The sequence below is a fragment of the Chlorocebus sabaeus genome, chromosome 15, assembly GCF_047675955.1.
Source record: "Chlorocebus sabaeus isolate Y175 chromosome 15, mChlSab1.0.hap1, whole genome shotgun sequence".
NCBI classification, from domain to species: Eukaryota; Metazoa; Chordata; class Mammalia; order Primates; family Cercopithecidae; genus Chlorocebus; species Chlorocebus sabaeus.
The window spans coordinates 3,952,667-3,970,736 of record NC_132918.1 but is presented as its reverse complement, the minus strand read 5'-3'; the positions used below and the strand labels follow the sequence as shown (position 1 = coordinate 3,970,736).

At 41.1% G+C, this 18,070-nt stretch overlaps 1 protein-coding gene across 2 annotated transcripts in view; it reads left to right on the top strand.

Moving 5' to 3' along the window:
- SENP2 (SUMO specific peptidase 2) overlaps nt 1–18,070 on the top strand; it is a 44,979-nt gene that overhangs the window by 13,217 nt on the left and 13,692 nt on the right. The window contains exons 4-11 of one of the 2 annotated variants that reach the window (XM_037988482.2): nt 111–177; nt 1,933–2,023; nt 7,303–7,471; nt 10,542–10,645; nt 13,277–13,371; nt 14,247–14,298; nt 15,293–15,356; nt 16,535–16,708. In XM_037988482.2, the coding sequence (XP_037844410.2) occupies nt 111–177; nt 1,933–2,023; nt 7,303–7,471; nt 10,542–10,645; nt 13,277–13,371; nt 14,247–14,298; nt 15,293–15,356; nt 16,535–16,708 (816 nt within the window). The remainder of the gene's footprint in view (nt 1–110; nt 178–1,932; nt 2,024–7,302; nt 7,472–10,541; nt 10,646–13,276; nt 13,372–14,246; nt 14,299–15,292; nt 15,357–16,534; nt 16,709–18,070) is intronic. The other variant, XM_073023378.1, reaches the window with a different exon arrangement.

The window sequence follows — 18,070 nt, the reverse complement described above, 5'->3', positions numbered from 1 at the left end:
GATGGTATCTCTTCTGTGAGCTACCTAAGAAAAAGTTATGTTTTCATAATAGAAACTTACTTAGATAACAAAATTGAGATGCTACAGAAGTGATTATGTTTGATTTTAAGGTATTTTCGAACTCTTCATCTTGTGAACTGACAGGTTCTGGATCCTGGAACAACATGCTGAAACTGGGTGAGGTGGTCAAAAATATTTCTGTTCCCCCTACCTCCTTCTGCCCATTTTTTCCTACATTTTGAAAATATGAAAGGAAAACACTGATTTGGATTGGGATGAGAAAGACATTCTTTCTACTGTTCTAAAAAGCAAATAGCTTTTCTTCAGAATTGTTGTCTTTGAATTTACTGTTGTTTTTTGTTTGTATTATCAGTGTCCTCAATGTGACTTAGATCAAGGTCATATTAAAAAGGTTCATTCATTTAAAAAAAAAGAAAAAAGCAAAAACATTTCCTGAGAACTTACTCTGTGCCAGGTCCTGAGCTAAGTTATCAAGAATAACAAAATAATAAAACCTTATTCCTGTCCTTTAGGAGTTCATCATCTAGTTGGGGAGCAGCCTTAGGTTCCCAGTTATCACAGTTTTATCGACTAGGGACTTCCATGTCATCCTTAGATCTTAAAGTTGAATTGTCATTATTATATATATGCACTATACAAAATGCTGTGGTGGGGAAAAGTAGGAAGAAGCCAGAATCCTGCAAAATAGTTGTGATGTCTGCCATTCAGGTAGGCTTGTAAAACTGGAAGGGAAGGAAGTTAGGGAAAAGGAGCTTAGAGAAGTTGTAGGTTTAAAATTCAAAAGTGGAAGAAGTTAAGAAAATGATAGAAGACTTAGAGTTGTGCTTTTCAAACTTTTTTTAAAAGTACCTCTGGGGTAGAGAAAAGCAAAGGAGAATAAATACATACCCCTGTGTCTGAGAAGCTAGCTCCTAAAATCTTGGAACAAAGATGATTTTTTTCTTTTTTTTTTGAGATGGAGTTTCGCTCTTGTCGCCCAGGCTGGAGAGCAATGGTGCGATCTCGGGTCACTGCAACCTCCGCCTCCCGGGTTCAAGCGATTCTCCTGCTTCAGCCTCCTGAGTGGCTGGGATTACAGGCATGCACTACCACCCTGGCTAATTTTGTATTTTTAGAAGTAGAGACGGGGTTTCTCCATGTTGGTCAGGCTGATCTTGAACTCCTGACCTCAGGTGATCTGCCCACCTTGGCCTCCCAAAGTGCTGGGATTACAGGTGTGAGCCACAGCGCCCGGCCCAAAGATGATATTTCTTTGAAGCCTTTTATTTTATTTAGAAAATTAATATAAATTGAATTTTATCATCTGTTTGGAATATTTGTTTAGAGTTGTTTACTATTAAAATTGACATATGTGAGGGATGGTAGATTTATCTTGTGCCTCTAGATGCTGGCACTACTGTGTTTCTGTGGGTTTTGTGTAGTCTAATGAGAGAAGCCCACGTATTCCTAGGGCAGGTTTCTTGTGTAAAGAGGTCCACAATCTCTTTATCTGCACCCCCTGGGAGCGAGATGTGCTTAGGAATTCAGAATTTTTCATATTTTAGGTATGTTACCAGCCAAACATATGGCTGGTTTGAATTTGAACAGTTTACTCCAGTTGATTAGATTACAGAGAGTTATAATCTTTGAGTTCTTGATGGCCTCTTAATAGTTCCATCAAGCAAAATAAGCAAAGCCTGCTAGTGAATTCTGTTATTACCTGTCTGAGATCAAAAACAAACTAAGCCCTATTGCTTTCCTTTAACTTCTACAAAATTTGTGCTCGACTCCTGTGCTCTTAATAGAAATTGAAAAGCAAGGTGTTTATTTAGCTCTATGATGTAGGTTGCTCACAGATTTTTTTTCTTTCCTTATGCAGACTGTTTGCAGGTGATTTTTCATTTCGCAATTACAAATGCATTTTTTAAATAGGTAATAAATCTCCTAATGGAATAAGTGACTATCCAAAGATCAGAGTGACAGTAACCCGAGATCAGCCACGCAGAGTCCTGCCTTCCTTTGGGTAAGTGTTAAATTCTGTCTTTCTGTAAATGGAAACTTAGCATTTATTAGGTGCTCATTCTTGCTAGGCAGTCTCACTTTTGTTCTATTATGTAGTCCTACTAAGTACTCTGAGGTTAGTAACTTGCTGAATGTCATGCAGCCAGTGAGAGACTTGAGCTTAGGTGTGTGTTATATTTTCTTTTTTTTTTTTTTTTGAGATGGAGTTTTGCTCTGTCGCCCAGGCTGGAGCGCATTGGTGCGATCTTGGCTCACTGTGACCTCTGCCTTCCGGGTTCAAGCAATTCCCCTGCCTCAGCCTCTTGAGTAGCTGGGATTACGGGTGCCCCCCACAACCATGCCCGGCTAATTTTTGTATTTTTAGTACAGACGGGGTTTCACCATGTTGGCCAGGATGGTCTCGAACTCCTGACCTCAGGTGATCCACCTGCCTTGGCCTCCCAAAGTGCTGGGATTACAGACGTGAGCTACCGTGCCCGGCCTTACATTTTCTACTGTATTATATGCCCATAGCATCTGATTTTGAAAACTGTTTTAGAAAGACTTGTCACTTATTTTATTCTCAACTTAAAAATATAATTATGCATACAGAGGAGTGCTGAAATTATAAGTGTACATGGCCTGGTTAGTTTTCATACAGTGGTCATAGCCATCAATTCTGTGAAATGTTATTATTAATAGTTTTCTTCCCTCCTGTTTTTATATCTTTGTAGAATTTTTATTGCTTGGACATTAGACTTTCTGGATTTATCTAATTTTCCCATTTATTCTCTCCTTCTGTTGTTCTTGCTTTTTTTTTTTTTTTTTTTTTTTTTTTTTTTTTTTTTTTTTGAGATGGGGTCTCCCTCTGTCACCCAGGCAGTTCGGTGGCACAGTCTCGGCTCACTGCAGCCTCTGCCTCCCGGGTTCAAGCAATTCTGAGCCTCTCGAGTAGCTGGGATTACAGGGGCACGCCACCACTCCCAGCTATTTTTCGCATTTTTAGTAGAGACAGTTTCACCATGTTGGCCAGGCCAGTCTCAAACTCCTGACCTCAGGTGATCCGCCCACTTCAGCCTCTCAAGGTGCTGGGATTACAGGCGTGAGCCATTGTGCCCGGCCTTCTTGCTCTTTTTAAAAACATTTTTTACTAATTCTTTTCTGACTCAGTTTTTAAGTTAGAAAAGTTCTCCCCCTGCCTATTCCCAATATTTTTTTTCTTTCTCTAAGCATCTTGTTCTTATAAGGATGCAAAATCTTTCCTTATTTCTCTAAAGCTGTTTATTATTTTAAAATATGTTTTGAGTGCTCCCTTCTGGTTTGTGCCCTCTCCCTCTGTGTTTGTTTATTTTGGTCTGATCTTTCAGGTTAGTCTTTATTCAAATACTTGGTACTCCTTGGCTATCCACTTATATATAGGAATGAGAAGCTAAAAACTAGCGCCCTCTGGAGTTGAGTAATGGTTGAGTGTAGGGCTAGGAAGGAAAGTATAAAGTGAGTCTGAACATCTTGTGCCAGCAAGTAAAGGAGTGTTCAAAAACTGGGGCATGCCACCCTGACAGAGGAGGAGATTTCGAAGGGGCTTTCACTGGCCAGATGGGATAATTTAAACATCAAAATGAATAAAGACAGGGACTCAGATGCTAATAAATAAATATATATGGTTGGGGAGGGGAAAGATCTTTATAGTAGAATGCCAACTAATAAGTGTGGAAGGAATGATAGAATTAGAAAATCACCATTTTGTAACTGTCATGGTAGTAACTGATATGGGCAGGAATCATCAATTGAGCCAAAAACTAGTAAATAAGTTTGCAGCCTGGCCAAACATGGTGACATCCCGTCTTTACTAAAAATAGAAAAATTAACTAGATGTGGCGGCACGCACCTGTAATCCCAGCTACTCAGGAGGCTAAGACAGTAGAATTGCTTGAACCTGGAGGCAGAGGTTGCGGTGAGCTGAGATCACATCACTGCATTCCAGCCTGGGAGACAGTGAGACTCTGTCTAAAAAAAAAAAAAAAAAAAAAAAAAAAAAAAAGTTTGATGAGGCACTGAAATTTACATAAACTCAAAATATCTCCTTACACATTACTTTTTTTTTTTGAGATGGAGTCTTGCTCTGTCGCCCAGGCTGGAGTTCAGTGGCATGATCTTAGCTCACTGCAACCTCTGCCTCCCAGGTTCAAGCGATTGTCCTGCCTCAGCCTCCTGAGTAGCAGGGACTACAGGGACGCGCCACCATGCCCAGCTAATTTTGTATTTTTAGTAGAGACAGGATTTCACTATGTTGGCCAGGCTGGTCTCGAAGTCCTGACCTCAGGTGATCCACCCGCCTTGGCCTCCCAAAGTGCTGGAATTACAGGCATGAGCCACCACGCCCAGCCCACATTACTTATTAATTACAAAGGGAAAAATAAAGTGGAGAAGCACGACTGACACCACCTTAACCAAGAGATCAAAGTGAAATTGCCAGCAGTTGGACATACTGACATCATGGCATTCACATGTATTGTCCTGAGAAAGACATCATCACTAAATGCAGCATTCCTGCAAAAACGATAGACTCTAATTATGAGAAAGCTGGTTAAACTGAAATTAATGTTCATTCTACAAAACAATAGGTCTGTATTCATTAAAAAGATAAAGAAAAGCTGAAAAATTGTTTCAGACTGAAGGAGATCAAAGATAGGTGATAACTAAATGCATGCAATGTGAGATCCTGGATTAGATTTTAGATGGGACAAAATTGCTATGAAGGTTATTTTTTAATAGCTTTAGAGATATTTGAATATGGGCTACATATTACATTGTACTGTTGCAAAAGTTCCTGAATTTGGTGATTATGTTGTGGTTATTATAAGAGATGTCGGCTGGGCGCGGTGGCTCAAGCCTGTAATCCCAGCACTTTGGGAGGCCGAGGCGGGTGGATCACGAGGTCAGGAGATCGAGACCATCCTGGCTAACATGGTGAAACCCCGTCTCTACTAAAAATACAAAAAAACTAGCCGGGCGAGGTGTTGCGCACCTATAATCCCAGCTACTCAAGAGGCTGAGGCAGGAGAATCGCTTGAACCCAGAAGGCAGAGGTTGCAATGAGCCGAGATTGCACCACTGCACTCCAGCCTGGCAACACAGTGAGACTCCGTCTCAAATAAATAAATAAATAAATAAATAAATATTTTCTAATTTCTGTTTTACTTCCTCTTTGACCTGTGGTTTAAAAGAATAGAAATATGTTGTTTAATTTCCAAATATTTGGGACTTTGCAGATATCTTTCTGTTATTGATTTCTAGCTTCTATTATGGTTAGAGAATATGCTTTGTATGATTTCATTTCTTTTAAGTTTTTTAATGTGTGTTTTATGACCTAGAGTATGGTCCAGTTGGATGATGTTCCATGTACACTTGAAAAGAATGCATATTCTGCTGTTGTTGGGTAGAGTGACCTAAATGTCAGGTCAGGTTGGTTGATAATGTTTTCCAGGTGTTAGTGATTTTTCTGCCAACTTTTTTATTGATTGATAAGTCAGGAATTGAGTTTTCTACCAAAATTGTGGATTTGTCAATTTCTCCTTCAGCTTTGTTAGTTTTTGCTCCATGTTTTTTGTTTTTTTTTTGGTTTTTGGTTTTTTTTTTTTTTTTGAGAAGGAGTCTCGCCCTGTCGCCCAGGCTGGAGTGCAGTGGTGTGATCTAGGCTCACAGAGCCACTGCGCCTGGCTGAGTCTGTTTATTTCTTAAGAATAAGGGCATTCAAGGCTGGGTGCGGTGGGTCACGCCTGTAATTCCAGCACTTTGGGAGGCCGAGGAGAGCGGATCACCTGAGGTCAGGAGTTTGAGACCAGCCTGGCCAACGTGGTGAAACCCCGTCTCTACTTAAAATACAAAAAATTAGCCAGGCGTGGTGGCAGGCACCTGTAGTCGTAGCTACTCGGGAGACTGAGGCAGGACAATTGCTTGAACCAGGGAGGCGGAGGTTGCAATGAGCTGAGATCGCACCATTGCACTCCAGCCTGGGGGACAAGAGCAAGACTTCGTCTTAAAAAAAAAAAAAAAGGCCGGGTGCGGTGGCTCACGCCTGTAATCCCAGCACTTTGGGAGGCCGAGGCCAGTGAATCACGAGGTCAGGAGATCAAGACCATCCTGGCTAACACAGTGAAACCCCGTCTCTACTAAAGAATACAAAAAATTAGCTGGGCGTAGTGGCAGGCGCCTATAGTCCCAGCTACTCGGGAGGCTGAGGCAGGAGAATGGTGTGAACCCAGGAGGCAGAGGTTGCAGTGAGCCAAGATTGTGCCACTACACTCCAGCCTGGGCGACAGAGCAAGACTCTGTCTCAAAAAAAATAAAATAAAAAAAAAATAAGGGCATTCACTTACATGATCATGGATTACCAACATCAGGAAATTAACATTGATATAATACTATTATGTAATCTACAGGTCTTATTTAAATTTTTCTCTTACAGCTTTTTCTTTTTCCTAATACAGGATCCAGTGCAGGATTGTGTATTGCACATAGTTTTCATGTCTCTTTGATCTACTTTATTCTGCAACAATTCCTTGCCCTTTCTTTGTGTTCATTGGCATTAATATTTTAATTTTGTCTGATATTTACTGATGATTTGTTTCAGATTATGCCTTTTTTTTTTTGAAACACCACGTGAGTGGTATTCATTTCAAAAGTGTCACCCAAGGAAAGAGGGACATGATGTCAGTTTGTCACATTGTTGGTAATGGCAGGAAAGGCAGATTTTGTCACCAGCAACTGTGACTGGGTGCAAATTCCAGACTTCAGTTCTTTTGGCATTTATTAATTTAGCATTCGGCAGATATTCATTGAGGGCCTTTTGGCTTAGACCCTGTACTAAGATACAGTGGTGAAAGGATGTAAGCTCTTTTCATGGAATTTAAAAGTTTAGTGTGGCATATAGACATTAAATAAATCACACCAATAATGAATTTCAGTGGTTCCAGGTGACTAAAGGAAAAATGCAGTATCAGAAGGGGTATGTGCAATAGGGGAGCTAAATCTAGAGTTGGGGTTGGAAATGGACATGAAAAGGAAGGCAGAGGCTTTCTTTGTGTGGCAATTCTAGTTTAGAAACAGACATTCCATAGTGGAATGCTAGGGTGCCCTGTGCTCTAGGGATAGATCTAACTTTTGCATAATTGTACTTGTCTGACTTGCCAGGAGTAAGCTTCACCTAAAGCAACTTAATCACAGGATGGTCTAGAGCTTAGATTCCAGCAATTTAAGCAGCATGGTGACACTTTTTTCTTCTTTTTTTCTGTTGCTCAGTTTTACTTTGAACTCAGAAGGCTATAATAGAAGACCAGGTGGCCGTCGCCATAGCAAAGGTAATCCAGAGAGTTCTTTAATGTGGAAACCTCAGGAACAGGCTGTAACAGAGATGATTTCTGAAGAGAGTGGCAAGGGTCTGAGGCGTCCCCATTGTACTGTGGAGGAGGTAAGCCTTTTTAGCTTGATTTGTTTAAAAAAAAATTTTGCAGCTCTTCCCAAAGATGCTGCCTAGAGACACTCAGAATGGTTCAAAGTTTGACATACCATTGTAGGTTTTCCTACAATACAGCCTTTAACAAAATGAGGCTGTCTCAAACCCAGATGCACCAAAAATCTGCATGCAGCTTGTGCCCAGGCAGACTTTGAGGGGTTCATGCTGAGACCTAAAGTTCTTATGAGATTGTCCAGATCACATTAGCAGGGCCTATAGTGGCCCTGTGTGCTCAATGAGTCTGTGACAGGATCAAGCATGTTGCTTATCAAGGGGCAGAAAATCGTTGTGAAAGTGTTGAAGACAGACACACAGTCAGATAGCTAAATTTAAAAATGAAACTTTTTTGAGTAATAAAAATTAGAAGACTAAAAATAATTTTTAATGAATATTTTTGGGAGCAAATAATATATCTACTATGTTATATATTTCTTTTTTCCTTTTTTTTTTTTTTTGAGACAGAGTGAGACTCTATCACCCATGCTGGGTGCAGTGGTGCAGTCTTGGCTCACTGCAACCTCTGTCTCCCATGTTCTAGCGCATGTCATATATTTCAAAGGGTACTAAAGTATGTACAGTGACTAAGTTTCTCAGACTCCCTTCCATACCTGGCTTCCACCACCATGTTTACTTCTTGGCAAGTAACCTCTGATACCTATATGTATTCTTCTATAGATATTCTAGATACATATAATTTAGTCAAGTTTTAGATGTAGTTATTTTTATTATAAGGAAGAAAAAAGAGTCATATTAGGAAGAGATAAGATTAGATCCCCCCTTTTTTTTTTTGAGACAGAGTTTCGCTATTGTTGCCCAGGCTGGAGTGCAATGGCACTATCTTGGCTCTCTGCACCCTCCACCTCCCAGGTTCAAGTGATTCTCCTGCCTCACCCTCCCAAGTAGCTGGGATTACAGGCATGTGCCACCACCCCCAGCTAATCTTTTGTATTTTTAGTAGAGATAAGATTTCACCATGTTGTCCAGGCTGGTCTTGAACTCCTGACCTCAGGTGATCCACCCACCTCAGCCTCCCAAAGTGCTGGGATAACAGGCATGAGCCACTGCACCTGGCCAAGATTAGATTCTTTTTGGGTACCTGAATTAGTCTAACTCACTTTTTTTTTTAAAAAGTTACCAAGTTTTTTTTTTATATAGAGAGATGGGATATCACTATGTTGCCTAGGCTGGTTTCAAACTCCTGGGCTCAAGCGATCCTCCAGCGTCAGCCTCCCAGAGTGCTGGAATTACAGGCATGAGCCACCGTGCCCAGCCCTAACTTGTTTCTTTTTATAAACTTTAATAACAGTGACTAAGGAAGGGGAAGTAAATGGTGTGCATCTCTGCTTTTTCCTTCACCTTTCAGAGCACTCAGCATGGTGAAGAGTCAATCTTTTTACTTTCCTTTTGAGGTTTTCCTTTATTCCAAGAAAATTTAGAATTATTCCTGTATCTGGCACTCCCCAGGACTATCTGCTATTTCACTTGCCAACTAGTTTTCTGAGTCACTTGTTTAATTTAGTTCATCAAAGAAATATTTATTTGGGTCCCAGGTACTGTGCTAGTTGTACTGTGCTAGCAATTCAAGATTAAATGAAATGCGGTTCCTGCCCTCTAAGAGTTTATACATAAATAGTTGCTATTTGATGAGCAGGCAGAGAGAGGGGAATGAACCATAGCCCTGAAAGGGGTTTTAAGATGATGTATTAAAGGCCAGGCGCGGTGGCTCAGCCTGTAATCCCAGCACTTTGGGAGGCCAAGGTGGGCGGATCACGAGGTCAGGAGATCGAGACCATCCTGGCTAACATGGTAAAACCCTGTCTCTACTAAAAATACAAAAAATTAGCCGGGCGTGGTGGCGGGCACCTGTAGTCCCAGCTACTCTGGAGGCTGAGGCAGGAGAATGGCGTGAACGCAGGAAGCGGAGCTTGCAGTGAGCTGAGATCACACCACTGCACTCCAGCCTGGGTGACAAAGCGAGACTCCGTCTCAAAAAAAAAAAAAAAAAAGATGATGTATTAAATATTTCAGTCTCAATACTTCAGATGAGAAGTCAGAAATGGGTCTGAGCAAATATCTACAGGGGAATATGCAGAAGATACACTCTAGAAATATTGGTAAGTAGTATTAGCAAGGACGTATCTGTTGATTAAGTGTGATATAAAGTACATAGAAGGGTCTGAGTCCCAGATTTCAGTTTTGGAGTCACTATGTGTCACTTACCAAGATAGCCCTATGTTTACAGGGAAGATGATGACTCCAGTTTTGGACATTGTTTAAACTCCCTGTGAAACCCACAAGAAAACCTCTCCTGGAAGCTCATGGATATAGGTGATGGGAATTTTGAGGAGGAGACACATTTCTGAATCTTTAACCTATTGGTGCTATTTAAATCAAGGGACCTGATGAGATTATTCAGGGAAGGAATGTAGTGCAAGAAGAGATATGGGCAAAACCATCAGTATGATGTAGGCAAAAGGAATAATCTGCAGTGGAGACAGAGAAAAAAGAATCAGAACTTATTGTCTAGGAAGGCAAGGCAGGTCAGCAGGGTGAAATGCTGAAGAAAGATCAAGTAACATAAGGACTGGAAAAGTGTCTGTTGAATGTAGCCATAGAGGTTACTGGTGATGTTGGTGAGGCCAATTCATTTTGGAAGCTGCATGTTCTCGTTATGCAAGTGGATGATTTCTGCTGAGTTTTTTTATAGTTAACCTAATTCTGTTCAACCCAGTTCTGTCAAAAACCTAGATGCCATCAGAATTTAGCAGATAACATGAATAAAGTGGCCTGGAGAGCAGTGGCCCATCTAAATGGGATAGCCCTACATAGCTATAGATTGTGGATTCAGTTGATTGAAGGAGGCCAGATTTTTTTATTTTTAAAAAATGTATAAAGTTAGTAATTAATTCAAAGAAATATTAAAAACACAGTGCTGGCAAATAAAACACATCTATGGGTTACATTTGGCCTTTTAATTATAAATTTAATGTGCTGGTACTTATCTAACATGCTTTCTTTTATTTAGGGTGTTCAAAAAGAGGAAAGAGAGAAGTACCGAAGGTTATTGGAACGACTTAAAGAAAGTGGTCATGGAAACTCTGTCTGTCCTGTAACTTCAGGTTATCACAGGTAACAATGAGCTAATAGATAATGCTTTGCTAGGTTTTTTTGGTTTGTTTTTGGAGAAAGTATTGGTGGGAAGGGCTTTATTGAAAGAAGAGGTTAAACCTGAGAGAACTAGCCCTGTCATTTGCCTGGATATTTATCTAGTAATGGATAATATGTAACAGTGGTTTGCAAAGTAAAATTTTATGTTACCTTTAGGACCCTTTGTTGAATTTTTACTTTAAACTCTTATATAAAAAAGTAGATCACTGGTTGAAGTAGGTCTCTCAGGAGGCAGAGAGTTTCTTCAACCTTCCCAGCATACATTTCCCACAAACTCTCTCTCTGCCTCCCTTCCCCACCCTGCTCCTGCCCATCTCTCCATTTCTCCCCTCTCCCTTCCTTCCTTCCTTTCTCCTTCACCTCCTCACAGTCTTTCTTTTTGTCTTTTTTCTTTCCCCCGCCTCACCCCCACCCCATGAGACACACCTAGTCCCTGTGGTAGCATAGAGATCGAATCTTAGCACATTTGGAAACCCGCTAGAGGCAAGATTAAAGTCTCCCAGGTCATAAGAATTTTCCTTATAATACAGCTTGTTAATTAAATCCTCTAATGATTTGAGCAAATATTAATAGATGAGAGTGACAGAAGGAAGTGATATCTGGCCTTGTATTTGCCTATGAAAGGAGGACAAAAAATGTGTGAGCTCAGGATTGAGGTACACTGGGTAATTCTAACAAGGGGTGTGAGAAAACACAGGGATCCCAGAAATTATATAAATAGCAAATTGAAGGTTAAAAAGTCACGCAATACTATCTAGCTTTTTTTTTTTTTTTTTTGAGATAGAGTTTCACTCTTTTTTTTTTCTTTTTTCTTTTGAGATGGAGTCTCGCTGTGTCACCCAGGCTGGAGTGCAATGGCATGATCTTAGCTCACTGTAACCTCCACCTCCCAAGTTCAAGCGATTCTCCTGCCTCAGCCTCCTTAGTAGCTGGGATTACAGGCGCGCACCACTATGCCTGGCTAATTTTTTGTATTTTTAGTGGAGACGGGGTTTTCACCATGTTGGTCAGACTGGTCTTGAATTCCTGACCTCGTGATCTGCTTGCCTCGGCCTCCCAAAGTACTGGATTACAGGCATGAGCCACCGTGCCTGGCCGGAGTTTCACTCTTGTTGCCCAGGCTGGAGTGCAATGATGCAATCTCGGCTCACTGCAACCTCCGCCTCCTGGGTTCAAGTAATTCTCCTGCCTCAGCCTCCTGAGTAGCTGGAATTACAGGCGTCCGCCACCATACCCAGCTAATTTTTTGTATTTTTGGTAGAGACGGGGTTTCGCCATGTTGGCCAGACCGGTCTCGAACACCTGACCTCAGGTGATCCGCCCGCCTCAGCTTCCCAGAGTGCTGGGATTACAGGCGTGAGCCACCACACCCGGCCTACTATCTAGCTTTTGAATGCAGAAATAACAGATTAATCAGTTGTGAACTTTTAAAAAAAATTCTTTAGATTTAGTCAGAATGTCAGTATTTTCTCCATTTTGAGCAGCCACATGTTGGAAGCAGCAGTATGTTTAATGATCTCTTGGCTTTGTCATGTTGGCGAAACCCTCAAACTATTTATGCTTTTGAACGTTCCTGCTTTTGGCCGGGTGCGATGGCTCACACCTGTAATCCCAGCGCTTTGGGAGACTGAGACAGGTGGGTCACTGGAGGTCAGGACTTCGAGACCAGCCTGACCAACATGGCGAAACTCCATCTCTACTAAAAATACAAAAATTAACTAGGTGTAGTGGTGGGCGCCAGTAATCCCAGTTATTTGGGAAGCTGAGGCAGGAGAATTGCTTGAACCCAGGAGGTGGAGATTTCAGTGAGCCGAGATCATATCACTGCACTCCAGCCTGGGTGACAGTGTGAGACTCCGTCTCAAAAAAAAAAAAAAAAACAAAAAAAAAGAGTTCTTGCTTTTATTTTTTTCTATTTTTTAAATTTTTAAATTTTTTATTTTTTGAGGTGGGGTCTCCCTCTGTCACCTGGGCTGGAGTGCAGTGGCTGCATCTCCGCTCACTGCAACCTCTGCCTCTAGGGTTCAAGCAATTCTCCTGCCTCAGCCTCCTGAGTAGCTGGGATTACAGGCGCGTGCCACCATGTCCAGCTAATTTTTTTTTTGTTTTTAGTAGAGACGGGGTTTCAGCATGTTGGTCAGGTTGGTCTCGAACTCCTGACCTCGTGATCCGCCCGCCTCGGCCTCCCAAAGTGCTGGGATTACAGGCGTGAGCCACCACGCCTGGCTGAGTTCTTGCTTTTAATGTATTGTTTCAGGATTGATTTAAATATATAGCTTAAAAAGTTTTTTATCTTTTAATCTGAGTTTTGTCACACTGAGATTTTTTGGTTAATGCGTCACTGGGGATTCAGAACCTCTGATTTTACAAATAGAGAAACTGGAGTTCAGGTAACTTGGCTGAAATATTATTAGAATCAGGATTAGACTCCTTTTATCCTAGTCCCATGTAGTTGTTTCCTTTCTGTTGTAATTTGATATAATTGGGTAGTCAATCACCCCTATTTGGAGAAGCTTGCTGGACAGAGATAATGCATATTAATGATACACTTTGCTTTTGTATCTGATCTCCCTGGCTTTTTGTGTTTCTAAGTTCTCAAAGAAGTCAGATGGACACATTAAAGACCAAAGGCTGGGGGGAAGAGCAAAATCACGGAGTCAAAACAACTCAGTTTGTTCCAAAACAATGTGAGTTCCTAGATTTAGCCTTGTCTTAATATATTGACCTTATTTCATGTTACAGTGTTCATATGAGGTAGAAAATTGACATTCAAGTGTAGATGGTGTACCAAAATACTGTCAAATCTCACGGCATTGGGCCAGGCGTGGTGGCTCACGCCTGTAATCCCAGCACTTTGGGAGGCCAAGGCAGGTGGATCACCTGAGGTCAGGAGTTCAAGACCAGCCTGGACAACATGGTAAAACTCCATCTCTACTAAAAATACAAAAATTAGCCAGGCATGGTGGCACTTGCCTGTAATCCCAGCTACTTGGGAGGCTGAGGCAGTAGAATCGCCTGAACCTGGGAGGTGGATGTTGCAGTGAGCCAAGATCACACCACTGCACTCCAGCCTGGGCGACAGCGAGACTCTGTCTCAAAAAAAAAAAAAACCACCTCACAGCATTGACTGGGGCTTATCTAGGAGTTTAGTAGAACAGCTGTTTCAAGGTGAAGTAGATTCATAACATGGCTCTGGATAATTATCCTTAAGCTGCTAGATAGTAGCAACTCTTTTGTGAGCTGAAATTTTATTATATTCCCTATTTAACAATTTCCTTATATTTCTCCACTTACTGTCCACTAAATGACAGCTTACCAAATAAGCAGGTATCACTCAGTTTATAGTAAAGATTATATTTAAACGACAAAGATATGTAGCAAAGATATGTATGCATTTTTTTAGGCAACTTAGTGTATAGGGAGGCTAGTGTCTTTGGAATTCACTGTAGCATTTCAATGTAGAGGAATGTCTTGACATTGTGGAAACTCTGTAAGCTGAAATTCTAACTATATTATTCATTAATGAAGGAAACATTTAATCTTTTCTTTACCATCCTCACAGATAGACTTGTTGAAACAAGGGGACCTCTATGTTCATTGAGAAGTGAAAAGAGGTACGTATATTCAGTTCATTCTACACTTTCTTTTAATATATATTTTCTTATTTTCTAAGCCGTATTTATGAGTAAGCAGTTCTGAGGAACTGTGAACTCTCTTGAGTTCTGGTAGTTGGTCAGCATATTTGGGTAGATAGGTAGCTAGTTCTTGTGTCAGAACCCTAGCCTGGTGGGTTGGGGGGTGCCCTTTATCTCTCAGGCATCAGTGGTTGGGAGAAACACATGCTTCTTAGATGGGAGTTTGGTTGGTGTGGGGATGTCTAGTGATCAGTGTTTTTAGGATAGGAACAGTAAAGGGAGCTCTGCATGCTTTAGGATTTTGGGATGATGGTTTACAGCAGAGTTTGTAAACTATGGCCCATGGGCCAAATCTGGTCTACTTACCTATTTTTGTATAGTAAATTTCTACTGGAACATGCGAATTCATTTACATACTATCTATGGCTGCTTTTAAATTACAGTGGCAGAGTTGCCACGATGTGCCGAAGACCATAAAACCTGCAAAGCCTAAAATACCGTCTGTTCCTTTTCAGAAAAGTTTGTCGACTCTTGGTTTAGAGTATTGTATAAACTCAAGGCAATTTTTATTTACAAATTATGAAATCTTTTTTTTTTTTTTTTTTTTTTTTTTTTGAGACGGAGTCTTGCTCTGTCGCCCAGGCTGGAGTGCAGTGGCTGAATCTCAGCTCACTGCAAGCTCCGCCTCCTGGGTTGACGCCATTCTCCTGCCTCAGCCTCCCAAGTAGCTGGGACTACAGGCGCCCGCCACTTTGCCCGGTTAGTTTTTTTGTATTTTTTTAGTAGAGACGGGGTTTCACCGTGTTAGCCAGGATGGTCTCGATCTCCTGACCTTGTGATCCGCCCGTCTCGGCCTCCCAAAGTGCTGGGATTACAGGCTTGAGCCACCGCGCCCAGCCATGAAATCTTATTTCTAAAACTAGGATGTAAGTCATATAGCAGAAGTCTGTCATCTCTCAATTTGTTTCCTTAGGTGTTCAAAGGGGAAAATTTCTGATACGGAGAAGATGATCGGAATCAGATTTGAAAATGAAAGTGTAAGTGAAAATCCCCGTTACATTTGATATCTGTGTTCTTACATAACTTTTGGTGCCTATGAAAAGCAAGAAAAAGCATATATATATATATGTGTTACTTTGATTGTTAATTCTGTTGTTTTTCTTTAAAAAAGCAGCAAGCCAGCCAGGCACAGTGGCTCATACCTGTAATACCAGAACTTTGGGAGGCCAAGGCAGAAGGATCACTTGAGCCCAGGAGTTTGAGACCAGCCTGGGCAACATAGTGAGACTGTCTCCACAAAAAAATTTAAAACTTAGCCAGGCATGGTGGCACATCTGTAGTCCCAGCTACTCGGGAAGCTAAGGTGGGAGGATCGCTTGAGCCCAAGAGGTCAAGGCTGCAGTGAGCTGTGATCATACCACTGCACTCCAGCCTGGGTGACACAGTGAGACTCTGTCTCCAAAAAAAAAAAAAAAAAAAAAAGGCAACAAAGCAACAGGAAACATTGAAAATACACAACTTTTTTCTGCCTTCTGAGTTGTTGGAGTTTTGCCCCTACAGTAGCCACCTTTGTTTATGAGAGACCAACCTGCCTCCATACCAACACATTACCTACATTTGATGGCTTCTTAGGGAGAATTTCTTAAAAGTCATACATCTCTGGAAAGAGATGATATGTTCTGGGGTGCTGGCAGAATTCTATTTGTTTACCACAATTGTGGTTATATAGGTGTTCATTTTACAAAAATGAAGTAAGTGGTACGTTAATGTTTTGTGCATTTTTTGTCATATAAAATGACTTTTTACAAGGATGAACTAGAACCAAGTTTAGTTACGGTAAAGATAGTAGGGATTTATTCTGAGTGATGGGATTGTGGGTCATATTTTTTGCTGTTTAAAACTTTCATAATATCTTTTAAACATACTGTTTTTAATTGTGATAGGAGAACTGAAAATACTTTTCTTGCTACTTCCAGGGAAGGTGGTGAGTGTTCTGTTTCATGGTTTGTGACTGAGGGTCCTGTGAGGCCTAGGTCTGGAGCTTTTTTTGTTCCCCCTTGCAGGGACAGACAGATATGGTAAATCTACTCACTTGGGGGATTTGCTAATTCTCTTTTCTTTCACATTAGTGGCAGTTTTATATTTCATGTGTAATCCGTGTTTATATTTGCAAGTATCAAACATGTCAGTAGAATTTAGATACTTTTTTGATCAGAGGAGGGGATACCACCTGGAGCCCGACCTATCAGAAGAAGTGTCGGCCCGACTCCGCCTGGGCAGCGGAAGCAATGGCTTACTCAGGAGGAAAGTGTCAATTGAGACAAAGGAAAAGAATTGCTCAGGCAAAGAGAGGGACAGAAGAACGGACGATCTCCTTGAACTCACAGAGGTATTGTTCTTTGTATTGATCCTAAAAAGAGGCATGTCTTTAAATAACCTCAGTTATTCTAAACTTGAATATTTTGTTTTGAGGACTTTCTCCAGACTAGAGATGAATGTATGAAAACAAATAGGTCCATAGTCTGTTTATTCACTTTGACTACATTGATCTTTAGTGAGTCATGATCATTAGTGGCCTAAGGGATCAGATTGATATTTAGGAAATGTGAGTCAACACAATCATCTCATATCTTGGAATACAACAGATTCTTTGTAAATTCTAACCTTCAAATATGTTGAGTTATATAGTATGGGTTTGGCATTAGGAATAAGTTCATTGCATTTTTTTAAAAAGTGGTTACAGTTTACTAAAATGCCCCTTTTGCTGATTATTGCATTTGAAAATAGTAAAAACTTACAGAACATGAAGAATGAAGGTAGTTAAAATTCTTAAAGATGTGCCACATCTTGGCTTCCTCTACAATGTTGCCCTAGTAGGCAAAGCTCTTGAATACTTACTGTTATATTGGGCATGCAGGTGGAGAGAGAGAGATCCATAAAATAGTGAAGCTATGTGCTGGGGGAGGAAGCATATATTTAGAAGAAAATAATTTCTTCTTTTTTTTTTTTTTTTTTTTTTTTGAGATGGAGTTTCACTCTTGTTGCCCAGGCTGGAGTGCAATGGCGCGATCTTGGCTCACTGCACCCTCTGCCTCCTGGGTTCAGGTGATTCTCCTGGCTCAGCCTCCCAAGTAGTTGGGATTATAGGCACCTGCCACCACGCCCAGCTAATTTTTGTATTTTAAGTAGAGACTGGGTTTCACTGTGTTGGCCAGGCAGGTCTCGAACTCCTGACCTTAGGTGATTTACCCACCTCAGCCTGCCAATGTGCTGGGATTATAGGCGCGAGTCCCTGCCCCGGGCCTAGAGGAAAATAATTTCTATTGGGTTAATGGATTTAGTTTTGTATCCTAAATAATGCATTTATCTGCATAATTCTTTAGTATGATGAAGCCATTTATTCCATAAGGAGTCAATTGCTAAATTGCTGCCTGGTTTCCAAGTTTCTGCCTGTTTGCTTATTCTCTTCATGTCAAAAAGGATGGTATAACCCCTTAGATGTCCTAATCTTATTTTGATGTTTTATTTACTTATTTTTAAGATGGAGTCTCGCTCTGTCGCCAGGCCGGAGTGCAGCAGCACGATCTCAGCTTACTGCAACCTCTGCCTGCCAGGTTCAGGTGATTCTTCTGCCTCAACCTCCTGAGTAGCTGGGACTATAGGTGCATGCCACCATGCCCAGCTAATTTTTGTCTTTTTAGTAGAGACGGGGTTTCACCATGCTGGCCAGGCTGACCTCATGATCCACCCA